At 28.3% G+C, this 14,711-nt stretch overlaps 2 protein-coding genes across 3 annotated transcripts; one reads left to right on the forward strand and one right to left on the reverse strand.

Moving 5' to 3' along the window:
• The first annotated feature begins 266 nt into the window (after window positions 1–266).
• LOC125864113 (probable E3 ubiquitin-protein ligase ZFP1) lies at window positions 267–710 on the forward strand. The gene has a single exon (XM_049544043.1). It carries the CDS (start codon window positions 267–269, stop codon window positions 708–710), a length of 444 nt encoding a protein of 147 aa, XP_049400000.1.
• Window positions 711–1,477: 767 nt separating this feature from the next.
• Window positions 1,478–5,792, reverse strand: LOC125864692 (ribulose bisphosphate carboxylase/oxygenase activase 1, chloroplastic-like). Of its 2 annotated transcripts, none has more exons than XM_049544723.1 (6): window positions 5,653–5,792; window positions 2,960–3,285; window positions 2,747–2,852; window positions 2,581–2,666; window positions 2,024–2,496; window positions 1,478–1,941 (listed from the first exon to the last, which is right to left on the reverse strand). In XM_049544723.1, exons 1-6 carry the CDS (start codon window positions 5,689–5,691, stop codon window positions 1,661–1,663), a joined length of 1,311 nt encoding a protein of 436 aa, XP_049400680.1. In that variant the 5' UTR covers window positions 5,692–5,792; the 3' UTR covers window positions 1,478–1,660. The 2 variants fall into 2 exon arrangements, with proteins under 2 accessions (XP_049400680.1, XP_049400679.1); XM_049544722.1 differs by having other exon boundaries at window positions 5,647–5,785.
• Between the last annotated feature and the right edge of the window lie 8,919 nt (window positions 5,793–14,711).

Genomic DNA, 14,711 nt, shown 5'->3' on the forward strand with positions numbered 1-14,711 from the left:
GCTCTTTTTAACAAATTGAATAAAGTATATTTTCGAAACCCAAATCGATTCAAAATAGGAATCCAACTAAAATTAGTAAAACATATTAATGGAAATTAACATGTTAAACTCATTCAAATTAAACTCTATTAATACTTTGCTCGATTAATATGTTAAACTCTTCAAATTAAACACTATTAATACTTTGCTCGAATCCAAACTATATTTGTATCCTTGTTACATTCTCAAACTCAAAAAGAACTAATTTCGTGATAAACAAAGAAATAATGAATAATCATCGACAAACTCATCGTTCTTCACGTAATCGCACCCATATTGATTCTTCACCCAATTATCGCAATCATCAACAACGTCAACAACAACGAAGCTATAATCCGCGTACTTCAAGGGCCCCCAATTTTGGTGCTCTCTATAATCATGATAATGAGGATGATAATCATGATCATGACGTGAATGAGGTGAAAGAGGACTATCTGTTGAAGTATTTGAAAATAAGAACTTACTATGGTGAAGATGAAATCGATTTCGAAGTAGAATCAGATATTTGTGCTATATGCCAATGTGAATATGAAGACGAAGAGAGCATTGGAGAACTGCATTGTGGACACAAATATCATACAGATTGCATCAAACAGTCGCTGTTGAACAGGAAAGTTTGCCCCATATGCAGAGCAAGAGTTTTGCCTTTCACAGAAACAGTTAACGTTTGATGTGAAAGATTATTTTATTTTGATTTTAGTCAATTTGAGAATTTGTATGTGAGAAACAGGTTTTTAGTATAGAACATTCAAATTAGTAAAGATATTCTCTCTAAAATACACATCATAGCCATAATATTAGTAATTAATTTCATTGAGCCACAAACAATTGCAAACATAATGTGGACCAGTGTTGTGAAAGGCGATTGCCGGCAACCCTTCATTGTAGCTTTGTGGCAAGGCGATCTTCAAAAGGCAACGCTATGGCGAGAAAGGCGCTGACTATTGTATTTTCTAAAAAAATAAAAGCGACCAATTTAGGGTTTTAAAAGTTAAAAAGGTAATTTTAGGGTTTTCTTTCTAAATTTGCATAGTTGCGCTCTTAGACTGCGATTAAACAAGTCGGTGACCGACTCCAAAGTCCAACCAATACATATTTCTTCTTCAGATTTCGTCTTCCTCTGTTTCTTTTTCCTTCTTCTTATTCTTCAAACTTGAGTGTCTGTTTCTTTTTCCTTCTTCTTATTCTTCAAACTTGAGTGCTACTTCTACCTCTGTTTTTATTTTTCGGTGTTTTGACTTTTCTTCTATGTTTTTCTCATCATTCAAGTTCTAGACTTTTAGTATTGTACTATCTATTTTTCAGTTTTTGAATTGAAATATTGGCTAATATGTTGTTATTGTTGAAATTCAGATTATTTGTATATGCAATCAAATTCTTCGTGTCTTGTGTGAACATGTGCATAAATGATAAGGCTTAACTTTGGGGAAAATAGAAGTATCATTGGGACACACAGCATTCTCTTATATTGAATAGAACTGAATAGATTACACAATTTGTGTCCTATTTCTACTTTCACAAAAGTTTCTCCGAAAACTTTGAAGAAACAGGTTCCTTCATCACTTGTAAAATCCTATCGTTGAAACGAAGATCAAACCTCTTCTTTATGTTTTGGTAAACATTAGAAGTTCCCTGTGTTGATGGCATCCGCATTTGCATCTCCAAGTGCTGCCTCTTTAAGGTACTTGTCAGCCAATTGAACTCTCTTCACATTCTCTTGCTCTTGGACAAGCAAGTATCCGTACTCGAGGAGCTTGTCAATTGTCATCTTTGGTTGCTCAAATTTTGGAGGTCCTTCGATAGAGTTCAATAGTTTTTCCCCAACTTGTTCGATTCCAGTTTTTTCAATCCACTTTCTGACTTCATCGTCGTATACTCTTGCCCTCAGAGCACCAAAGAAGTCTGTTTTAAGAACAAATACAACCATAAGTTATCATCATTTGGTAGTATGTCTTTGTATAGTCACAAATTTGAGTGTTCTTACCAATAGATTGTCCAGGGAAGGCATCGACAAGCCTTACAACGTGCTCATCAGGTACGCTGTCAGTTCTGAAAATTCCCTTACATACACCAATTCTGTCTTCTCTGGTTGGTGCCCAGTAGAACTTTTCCATACGACCATCACGGATAAGAGGGGCATACAATGTGGAGAAATCGTTACCTGTTACTATAATAGGGACTCTGGCATTCTCTTGCTTGTTGTACATACCGGGGAGCTGGACATTTGTCGGGTTATCTGCAATGTTCATGAGGGTAGCATTCACCATCTGGTTGTTAACTGTGTATTGTGTAGTTCCACCCATTCTACCAGCTCCTGCATCGAGATCGTTGATGAACAGGACACACATGTTTCCTTTTCTGATGATTTCTGCTGCCTCGCGGTATCTTTGCCTAATCAATTTTGCTGGCTCCCCTGCATTTCCGCTTTCCAATTCTCCAGCACTCATCATGATGGGGCTGCAAATAATCCAGACTCAAACATAGTTGAAAATTTGTCGACTACAACAAAATGATCTTATGTGTCAAGTCATTAATACTCACTTGATTCCCATTTTCCGAAAGACAAGTTCACACTGGAATGACTTCCCTTGACCTTTCCCTCCCCAGATACCTAAAATTAGTGGTACCTGTAAGAAAAATTGTTAAAGATTAAAACCATTCAATTTATGACACGAAAAAAGTTGTAAGCTAAATTTTAATAAGAGACCTTAATATTGGGCAATGCCAAGAAGTTCTTTGTAATGTGGACAACTAGCTTGTCCATGAATGCCGGAGCAATATAGAATCCATCCAGCGTGTTGTCCAGGTTGTATCTGGAAATAACAATCAAGCAAACATTTTCATTTTAGTTTTATATATTCAGAAGGATTATATTTACACAATTATACCTCAACTTTCAAGAATTAGTTGAGAGACTTACTGACGAAGACCCTGGCTGATGTATTCGTATGATGACAAGACAGGATGGTGAGTACCAGTACCCACAGGAGCTTGGAAAAGAGGGTCTACCATACCCTTTCCCCTGGTGATGTCCTGTTGATCATCAGACATGTCCGTCACAAGGCCCTTCCATCTGTCTTGATCCGTTTGTTTCTTCTCGTCTATTTCTTGTGCTCCTACAATCCTGAAGCTCCTTTTCGAAACCTTGGGGCTAGAAGTACTTTTCGCGTTCACCATCTTCAAGGTTTTGCCAAAGAAGGCAGTGCTTGGAACTGAAGTTCCAGCAACAGAGTTGTTCAAACTCAACTGCACCAAAGATGTTCTGTTTTAGTATGAGAGGCACTCATACATAGTACTACTTTAGTTTGATAGAAATTACAGGCTATGTATATGTATCAATCTTAAAACATGAACATTCTCAAAATCAATCCATTAAGTTAATTTCTTGCTAGTTTTCCACACAAATAAGCATTCCCATCAAAGAAATGACAAATATTATCCAACTTCTAGCCTTTATCTAAGACAAATTAACAGCGCCCCAATTTACGTGACACTCTTTCCTTTTTAGTCAGTTTCAAAAATGACATTTTTTTCTTTATACTTAGTAACAATTTAACTTCAAACTTATCATTTTACCCTTAATGAAACAATCTATAACCACAAAAACTTCTATAGTTTATTTAGACCACAAATTTCACAAATCTATGCACAATCAAACACATCACATAAAATGAGACGCAAGGAGAGATCTTTTTTTCTTTTTTGTGATCAGGAAATTTGTCCTGGTCCATCCCTTAGGACCAACGCAATCTTTGAAACTCATAATAATGAATCTGTCCTCTATCCTTCTCCACTTAAATATCAGACTAGTTAACATGACTCGAGCCTCGAGCCTCTTACCTAAGTCACAAGTCCCTAAACCTTTGCCATTTAAACTAGACCCCTAGGGCAATAAACAACTCCTATTTTCACTGAATTTCTTTTATACCATCCCATTTGACAGTGTATGACCAACATTAATGTACATAAGATACAATTGCTACTTTTGTTTCTAGTAGAAAATTGACTAGAAACAAAAGTCCCAACCTTACTAAACAAACAAGAATCATTATTGTTTCCTAGCTAAAACAAAGAAAAAGGCATAATTTAACTAATATTAAACAAGTTGGCATGTATTAAATTACTAGTTTTTGGACACGTGCCTCGCACGTGTGTTCCATACAAGTAGTTCATACAAAATAAATCATATCAAAAATACATTGTAATGAAAAATAGAATAAAGTGAAAAAGTACAAGCTAAAATAGATGAATAGTTAGCTTATATTCAAATGACTTCTTCGCTGAACAATATTAGATGATTAAATATTATTTTAAACTACAAAATTAAACAACTAAATTTATCTAGATAGGTAAAATGTATAATGAATTATATTTGAGCAATATTTAATGTATTGATATATTACATGATACTCTTTCATAAGTAATGTTCTTGATGTGTATTCCACTTGTTGTTTTGATTATCGGTTTCACCGGTTAGAGTAATTTCATTCATCCACTTTAATTATATAATTAGGAAAACATTAATAAACATATATCACCAAAATATTATGTATGAATACCTATTCTTTTTCATTTATCCAAAAAAAAAATTTACCAACTTCAACAAATTTAAGGTATCTAAAATTAAAGTTTCAAACAACTTCAAGCTAAGCAAAGACTCAAAGTTAATGGTAAAAGTATGACATGTAAGAGGACTAAAAGTCAATCTCAAACACTTCTATGGTAATACATCAGTTTAATTTTAACTCATAAACATGAATATAAGAAACATTGATAATTTATAAAACTTAAAACTCATAAAATATTATATAAACAAGAATAATATATTTTTACGAACACATTCACAGAAAATAACAAAGTTGAAAAATGAACTTACTCTTTAAAATCTTTCCTCTAATGCTTCCCCTAATGGAGAGAGTTGTACATATTCTTGGTTTATGAATTCATTTATATAAGTTGAGCATTGAGCATAATTTAATGGAATAGATAAGATCATTCATTATCAATTAAGTTAGGTAACTAAAGAAAATCAAAAGTTTTATTGTTGGAGACGAAAAGACTTGAACTATGATACAATGTTCTTTCCAACTTCCAAACAACAGCTACGTACAACCATTGTTATGCGATTCATACATTGCAAGTACAAAAAAACTAAGAAAAAGAATGAACAAAAATTACACAAGAAAATGTTTTGTTGAGAAAACATTGTATTCTAAATTACTACATATTAAGATAATATGCTATAATAAGTATTTGATAGATGAACAAATATAACATGTAGAAGCTTCAATCAAACTAATAAATGTTGGAATGTGAAAAGGTTGTATTCTAATTAATATTGAGGAAATTTGCTACTATAATAATTACTGGCAGATGAACCATCTATTGCTTATCCGGTTCAATGCATATGATTATTAATAAGTTTTATATTTTACAGTTATAGTTGCTGGACTTTTAATGTTAATCTTTATATAATTAAAATATTGTTATTTATTAAGATATTTGATTAAATTTATATTTAGTGTAGGGATAAAATGGTAATTCAACTTTTCATTTTGGAGGTTCCCACTTATAATAATATATGATAAAGAAATTAAAATAAAATACCAGTACTTTGTTGGCAGCAGCAACAGTTGACACAGAGCTAGCCATTTTCTTTTTTAAAAAATAATATTTTTTGACAACTTTGAAAATCAAACAACTGATTGATCACAAGCTCTTAATTTTTAATTTTTTTGGTGAGTTAAATTAGTTGATTGTTGAATAAAATAGTAAGGGAAGGAGACGAATTTATATAGCACAAGTTATTTGGAGTATATGAAAAATGTTACTATTTTTTTGGATTACAAATTCATAATAACCACACGATGGTAGATTGGCTATATTACGTGGACATTTTGATGAAGCTTTTATTTTTTGACATGGACATTTTTATTTTATTTTTTTGTCTTTTTTGAATGTCCTAGAAACTAGATTAACAACAAAATGGAGTCTTCTAGGAACTAGTTGGTTTTGTGGTTAATATTAATTTAAGTTTTTTTCTCCTCAATAATTTTTTTATTTTTTGTTGTAGTTTTCCTATATTTCTTATTGTAGAATAAGAAAAATTGAGTCAATTATTGTACAACATTCCCCCTCCACCAAAATTTTGAAAATAAAAATAAAAATTGAATTGCATTGCATTTTTCAACTAAAATATTGGAAGTAATACACTACTCTAGAACTTAACCGTAACAAGAGTACAAAAGGTGTCACCTTCTTCCAGACAATTTTTTTTTAATAATACCTATGTTTTGAAGAATTTTTATTGGATTAAAAGTTAAAACCCTTAAAATATTCCAACCCAATTAGTTTCTGGACATGCGTATCTTATGCTAATTAATATTAAGTGTTTAAAATGATATATTAAATAATTTTAAAATAAGCGTGCTATGAATCTAAATTTAGAAGAGGGAAAATGCATGTTCAAACTGATGAATAATGAACGCCTATTAAATAGTTATTGTCATTACAGAGCTCATTCTTATAAATACTTGCTATCAATGGAAGTTAATATTAAGGATATTTGAAGTCTTAAAATTTATCATTTGTATTTTATAAACCGTAGACTCCTTTTTATAGACATATATATCAAGAAGTCCATGGTTATATACAAATTCAGTCAATATATGTCTTTCTTAGGCATCTCCAACCCACACACTAAATTTTGTCAGCACTATTTTATTGTAAATCAACTTCATCCTACTGCATCAAATTTTACACCAAAAAGAAATATTTTTTTTCTTTTCATTATTATATTATTATTTCTTATTTCATTTATATTTTCTTATTTCATAAAGCAAATTCTTTTTAAAACATTCACCATATTTAATTCATACTCCCTCCGTCCCTTTTTAGTTGTCCATATTTCCTCTTTTAGTTGTCCCTATTTAATTGTCCATTTTGACAAATCAAGAAAGGACAACAATTTTTTTCCTATTATACTCATATTTAAATAAAGTTGTCATAAATAAAGTAAACAAACTTATGAACTTCCCAGCATTGATTAATTATCTTGAGTGAATTTATTTTGGAATTGTAAATTGTACTATAAGGGTAAAATTGTAACTTTACTATGCTAATCATTGTTGCCTTAATCTGTGTGTCATTTCTAAAATGGACAACTAAATAGGGACGGAGGGAGTATTATTTTCTTTTATAGTCGCTTAATATAAAATTATTTTATACCATAATTTTTAAATAATATAAATTGCTAGCAAATATTATACATTATACAATATACATAATAATGGATAATACAAATAAAAGTGAAATCATTAATGAAATACAATTAAATAAATATTAGATAATTGAAAAAATTATTTAAATTCTACATAAATATTCAACTTTCAAGATCACTACGGTGCTCTCATAAATGCTCTATTAATGCATTACGTAGTTCAAAATGAGCTTCTTTGTCCTTTATTTTTTTATGTCGAGCTAGAAATTATTGAAATCGATAATTTTTGTCAAAATTAATTGTAGTTATATCCAATTATAATTTATAGTAGAATTAACATAAATTTAATTTTTAAAAAAGTCATATATATATATAGAAAAATTAATTTATAAAAAAACTAACTTTTATTTCTAAAATTAATAATATAAAAATATCACATAAAAAATAATTAAATATATAAGAGATTTAATTAAAACATATAATTTATATAATGTTTAATGAAAAGTTTTGTATAATGAAATAATATTATAATAATCAATAAAGTGAATTGGTGTGATGAATAGTGTTACACCAAATTTGGTGTAACATTATTCACACACCAAAATTGTGTAAAATTTGATGTTGGGTTGGAGCTCCAAAACATCAAATTTTACACCAAATAAGAATTTGGTGTAAAATTTGGTGTTGGGTTGGAGATGGTCTTAAGTAGAGCTGTCAAAATGGGCTTAACCCGTTAGGCCGGCCCAACCCAACCCTTGAATTAAGTGGGGTTGGACTTAATTTTTTCAGCCCATTTAAGAACGAGACTTTTTAGCCCAGGCTCATTTAGTCCGCTAGCCTCGTAAGCCCAACCCGCAAGCCTCAAAGGCCAACCTGTGGGCTGTAAATTTTAAAAATATTTACTATATATATATTTTTTAAGTAGTGATTTATTTGTTAAGATTTTGTCAATAAATATTTTTAAAGTATAAATATAAAATCAAGTCTAGCTTCTTTGCATATCTTTTATATTTTAGGGCCATTAGCCCACTAAATTTTCTTATTATCCTAAATCCATTACTTCATTATAACTAAGAATTTTTTACCTCTTTTACTTTTGTTTTTACGCTTAATTTTCCACTTCTCCATTATTGTCTCGTTTATGAAAATAGTGATCATGTAATGTTTTTTGTTTGGATGAATCTTATGAATGTTGTATCTTGGCTATTATGTAAGTATTCATTGAAGTATGTGTAATTTATGGATGAATTTTTGTATGTATTGATGTTGTATTAATCAAACATCAATGTTTGATACTCTTTCTAAGGGATCAATATTGTCTATTTTTTGGTTGAAGGGCCAACCCGTCCCAATCCGTGGCCTGCTTAAGGCTAGGTTGGACTGCTATTTTATCGGTCCTTTAATTAAAAGGGCCAGTCCATCCTAGCCCATTTAATTCTCTAGCCCGTTAAAATTGGATTGGACCAGCCCATTTTGACAGTTCTAGTCTTAAGACGTCAAGTAAATAATTGTCAATTTTATAGGCATACATCTACAAACAAAATACTTTCTTCATTTTATTCATGTCTTACTTTTCGTTTATCAAAATATAAATTGTATAATTTTTAATTAATAATTTTAATATATTTTTTAATCATATTATAACTTATAGTACTTTATTGGGTTATGTCTTAATTTGCATTTATATACTTGGGCCGTTGGCAAAATATGACCACTGCAATTCATACCTCATGAAATATCCTAAATTCCAGAAGCTCCTATCTATTATGAACACAAAAGTTCACCATCCACTTGGCTGCTTTCTATTGGATGCTTTCTAAACAATTAAATAATATGTCCGATCGAATTTTTTTTACTTGTGCCTCGCAAAATTGACATAGGTGATTTTCTTATTTATTTTATTCCAGAATCAATCAGGATAGAATATTTTTCGAAGTATTAGGGGTAAGAAACACAATCAACAATATCACTACTTATGAAACGTATTGTCCCTATTTTTACAAGAATTTTTTTTCTATCTTTTAAGAAACATTTTCTTGTTTCCATATAGAAATCTTTTTTAAAAAAAAATGACCAACGAAATATTAATAATTTGAAAATTAACCAAGCACATGGATTAGTGCTTTGATTTTTTTTAAATTTTTTTTTGGGAAATAGGGAAGGACATTACATGAGGAGAAAATCACACTCTTACTAACAAGGTGAAAGTTCAAATAGCAAACTAGTTGAGTTACTAAAATACTTTTTCATAAATTAGTCATTAGTTAATGATACTATAAGAGTGTATATATATATATTCTTATATTATCATTGACTAATGAGTAATTTATAAACAAGAAACTTTAATGATACCAATACAGTACTATATGTGTGTGTATATATATATATATATAATTGATTTAGTATCAATTAAACAAAATTATCAGCCTTAATGATACCAATACAGTAAGTATCAGTTAATCGAAATTAGTTGAGGGGTATATAGTATAATTATTTAGTGGAGTATTTGCATAGCTTCCCTTGTCATATATGCTTTATAGCATATATAAATTAATATATTATAAGAACAACTTTCACATATAGCAAACATAAAAATCATATTTGTATGTTATAGCTATAGTTTGCATAATTGCGCTCCATGACAAATTTTATGTTTGCTATGGAGCTTTTGATTTGTATAATTCGCTAGATATATCCAATTTTATACAAATTGTTCAGTTTTGTATAGATTCATTTATATATTGTAATTTGTATAATAAGATCTGTATTTGTATGATTATAAGTGTATATGACGAAAATATATGTATTTGTATATACACTTTTCTCTCGCTTTATACAAACACAAACACATTTTATACCAAAATGTATAAAATGGATAATTGTATACCGAATCAGATAGTAAAAAAATGGGATGTTTGCTGCGAATTACAAATAAAATAAATTATGGCTGTAGCATTTAATTTGAATTAATAGTTTGTTATTTCATACAATTTTCCCTATATTATATATGTTTTCATGAAAATATTTGGAAAAATCACACCATATACACATTTAAGAGACAATATTACGAGTTTTAAACCTACTCTCAAAAAATTCTTATTTATAACAGTTTAATTACGGGTTATAACATATCAATTAAATTTAACTTTATTTAAAAATCAAATAAAATTTACTTTATTAAATGATTAATCTTTTTATATTTTATATTATTAATTATTTAATTATATTGATTGCAGTTCCTTTTATATAATTAATAGGTGAGAGAAATAATATTAATGAGAGAGAATCAATTTGTAATTATCTATTACACCTTTTAAGTGATTTTTTAACTTATTCAAATAACTTTTATTTATTAATGACTATTGGGGCCTTTAATTTTTTTTTTAAATAAAATTTATCACCGTATATTTTAACATGTAATTTTCTCTCTCTTTAATCTATTTTTTTTTGCTTTTCTTGATGATTTTTTTTATTTTAAATTTTGATATTGTTTTTTTTTTTAATCTGATTTTGTTTAATTAAGAATTCTATATTTTGAAAATTTGATTTCGTTTTTTATTTTAATTAATCTAAAACTTGATTTCTTGAGAAAAATAACCGTTTTACTTAAGTTTTGAACTTGTTTTTGGTGTGTTTTTCTATATCTAAAATGTTGTTTTGTTGGTGAAATAAGTATATTTAATTCTAAAATTTGTGGATATATATAGATAATATGAGATCATAAAATCTTTAATAAGGATTTCTTAAGTTTTAGCTTAAATATGATAAAAAAAAAATCACACTTAAATACGGAATATAAATTGAAGAGAGGAAAATATAAAACTTGTATTAATTATTGTAGTTTAGACTTTTAATTACATGTTTTGATTTTTGGGTGATGTATATTTCTTTTGCTACAATTTCTGACAACAATATATAATATGCATTGTTTTACAATCAGATTTATTCTTCCCGGATTTATACCTGTTGGATACTAATTTTATACATTTTTTTTTTGTCTTTGTTCTAAAATTTCAAGTTGGATACCAAGTGTATATAAATTGGATAAAACATTAACTTGTTTTAGATTGTCTAATTTGGTTGAAATATCAGTTACATTTTGTTTTTTTCATTTTCAAGTGGGATATTTGTTGGATACCAATTGAATACAACATTAACTTATTTATGTCGTCTAATTTGATTGAAATCTCAACCACATGTTGATTTTTCAATTTTTCCAATGGGATATCAATTCGATACTAAATTTATACAAATTGGATACAATATTAACTAGTTTTACGTTGACTATTTCAGTTGAAACCTCAATTACATGTTTTTTTTTTCAATTTTACCACTGGAACGTCAGTTGGATACCAAATGTATACCAATTTCATACTAAGACTTTACTTAATTTTTCCAGTCAATATCAATCGCATACAAACATTACCTATTTTTTTAATATACATTTGAAAAACACTGAATACACAAATGATTAACTAGCACACATAATAAATATTCTGAAATTATAATTCATTAACTTAAAAGACAATAAATCAAAACATGAGTTTGCCACAGTAAAACAATCAAATCAAATCAAAATATATTATGTCTTTTTTTCAGAAGGGTAATTTGAACATGTCTTCCTAATGTGTTCATCCCGACATGTACTGTACGTAATCTTAGACCTCTTGAATTTCACATCAGTAAACCATTTATAAGTTGTGGTCTCCCTATAGTTCTTTTTGAACTAGGCGACAATAATTTCTGCTCCGACACTTTTTGAATTGCATATTTTTCTGTTTCATCATAAACTATTGTGCCAATATTATATCATACAAAAGTACAAATAACTTTTATACATATGTTATATCAATATACAAATTTCATACCATTTTTATACTTACAAAATTCATACAAAAGTAAAAATACATATGTTATTTTAAAACAATTTCATATGTTATTACATAATACAAAAGTAAAAACACATATGTTATATCAGTATACAAATTTCATACAATTCTTATTCACACATTTCTTACCTATTTCATGTCAAAAGTTATCAATTATTCATACCAGGATCATGCCACTAGAATACCAAAATAATTCCAACTTAGAAATATTAATTGTCATTTCTTTAATAAACAGTATACCAAATTCATTACAATATAATGCCAAAAAAAAAAATCCAATCAAACCAAAAATCGTACCAAAACACTATCGATTGTCATACATGCTTGGTAGTATAAGTATACAAATTCCAAAGAAAAAATTATCTTATTTTTTAACCAAAAATATACCAAAAAAAATGCGTTAGACAAATAATGAACAAATTCAATGTTCATACCAAAATATAACATTATACATTTTAAAAAAAAAAGGCATAATTCAAATTATTAGACACAACAAAAAATCTGAAATCAGTATACAAATTTCATATAATTATTATGCACATTTTTCATACCAATTTCATGCCAAAATTATACCTATTTCATGACACAAGTCGTCACTTTTTGACAGTAGAATCATGCCACTATAATATCAAAATAATACCACTTTTAACTATTAATTGTCATTTATTAGACAAATAGTATACGAAATTCATTCAAAAATAATTCTAAAATCGTACCAACATGGTATAACCAATATACCAAATTCAAATAAATTTTATGTAATTTTTTAACCAGAAACATACAAAAAAATGAATGTTCAAACAAAAATCTATACCAATTTCAAACAATTTTTATGTAATTTCAAAAGTGAATATTCATACCAAAAACGCCATAATTAAAACTATTATTCACAAATAAAATCTGATTTGTTTTTTCAAAATCTAACTGTTCATAATTTTTTTGAACGTTTGGTTTGTATTACAATACAAATAAAAAATCGCAAAGAACACTAACCTGAAGGATCCCATCTACCACCATGTTTTATTAATACTAATAAAAGGCCGTCCAAAAAATAAAGATTATTGAATAAAAACGAATATGAATTAGATGAGAGTGACAAGATTTCTGGAAAAAAATCGAAGAGAGAAATGTGAAAGAAAATGGATGAAATCAGAATTTTTAATTAATTTTAACAAATTAGAGTGAAATAAGGAAACTAAATATTCTTAATTAGTTTGAATTTCCTTAGTTTATGCTAATTAGTAATTATCTTCAACCAATTCAAATTTAATTAACACACTTATTTCCCTTTTTTTACCTTTTTTTTTCAGAAACGAATTATTTTATTTTTTTATCTTTTTATTTTTTTCAAAACAAATTTTTACAATTATTTAAAAAAAAGCTTTTTTTTAAGAAACTGTTACCACCTGAAATTTTTTGTTGTTACAACTTAAAAGTTTAATTCTATTGCTATAATTTGAAAATAGAGTTGAGTTCAAAGTTACAGCCTTTAGTAGATAAGCGTCTTTCATCAAAGAAACGACTCTTTTCACTACGTTCAACTCCTTCGGTGTCGATTTTAAAGATAGGATATTAGTCTAATATATGTCATATATGAAATTTTCACAATTTTTTTTTTTCTCAATATTGGGCTTATAAGTGGACTCTGAACACTCTCAACATCGAAACTGGACATTTTGTGGAATGGGCTTAAATTATCTGACCAAGAAGGCTTATGATGGACCTCTAGTTTTAATAGGACTTTTAACATATTTGACCGCTCTACCAAAAATTTACTGTCACTAGCCGAATATATTCTAATAATTATGTATAAAATATGAATGTTATATGTACATATACTAATATAAGAAATATATATTTACTTATCGTTATTTTAGTGGACGGCTATACAGTATAAAAATATTGTTTTAATATGCTCTACTGACCTCCGGTCATTATGGAAAAAATTTACAGATGCAAAACATCATATATTTAAATGTAACTCTTGACAATCAGTAGTTGGCAAAAACATGAAGAAAAAAAAAATACTCCCTCCGTCCACAATTGTTTGTCATGGTAAGGTCATGCACATCCCTCAAGGAAAATTTAATTCAAGGTGTAATTTGACTAATATAACCCTACTATATCAAGAATACCAAAAGTCCACATAACTTTTCAATTGAATTACACAATCATTAAGTGTATAAAGTGCCACATGTTTCATTCTCGATTTTCAGTGCCTACGAATTTTAAAATTAATTTATTTTTATAAATTTCATAATGTCAAACTAGGTGTATAAAGTCAAATGATTAGGTGGAGATGTAAATTTGAGGATGATCTTGACAGTTTGGGAAGAAAAATAAATAAATTAAGAAAAGTCTTACTTAACATTAGCTATTCACCTCATTGTTACTTTTATTTTCACACGCTACTTATGAAATCATAAATAGGAGAAATAATTTTACTAATCTATACCTTTTAAAACCTTTTTTTTTGTTGTAAAATGACAAATAATCTTTGGATAATTATTTATAATAATGTAGACAACTAATAAACGGCGGTGAAAGTCTCTCACATAACAGGT

This window comes from Solanum stenotomum, chromosome 5, assembly GCF_019186545.1.
Source record: "Solanum stenotomum isolate F172 chromosome 5, ASM1918654v1, whole genome shotgun sequence".
Classification (NCBI taxonomy): domain Eukaryota; kingdom Viridiplantae; phylum Streptophyta; class Magnoliopsida; order Solanales; family Solanaceae; genus Solanum; species Solanum stenotomum.

Bases quoted from the DNA above. Each gene is read 5' to 3' on its own strand.
- LOC125864692 (XM_049544722.1), bottom strand. From the start codon at position 5,691: ATGGCTAGCTCTGTGTCAACTGTTGCTGCTGCCAACAAAGTACTG. The intron at 2,667-2,746 runs GTCTCTTATTAA...TTTTTCTTACAG, and splicing joins TGGCATTGCCCAATATTAAG to GTACCACTAATTTTAGGTAT. The intron at 1,942-2,023 runs GTAAGAACACTC...TTCTTAAAACAG, and splicing joins CTTCCCTGGACAATCTATTG to ACTTCTTTGGTGCTCTGAGG.
- LOC125864113 (XM_049544043.1), top strand. From the start codon at position 267: ATGAATAATCATCGACAAACTCATCGTTCTTCACGTAATCGCACCCAT.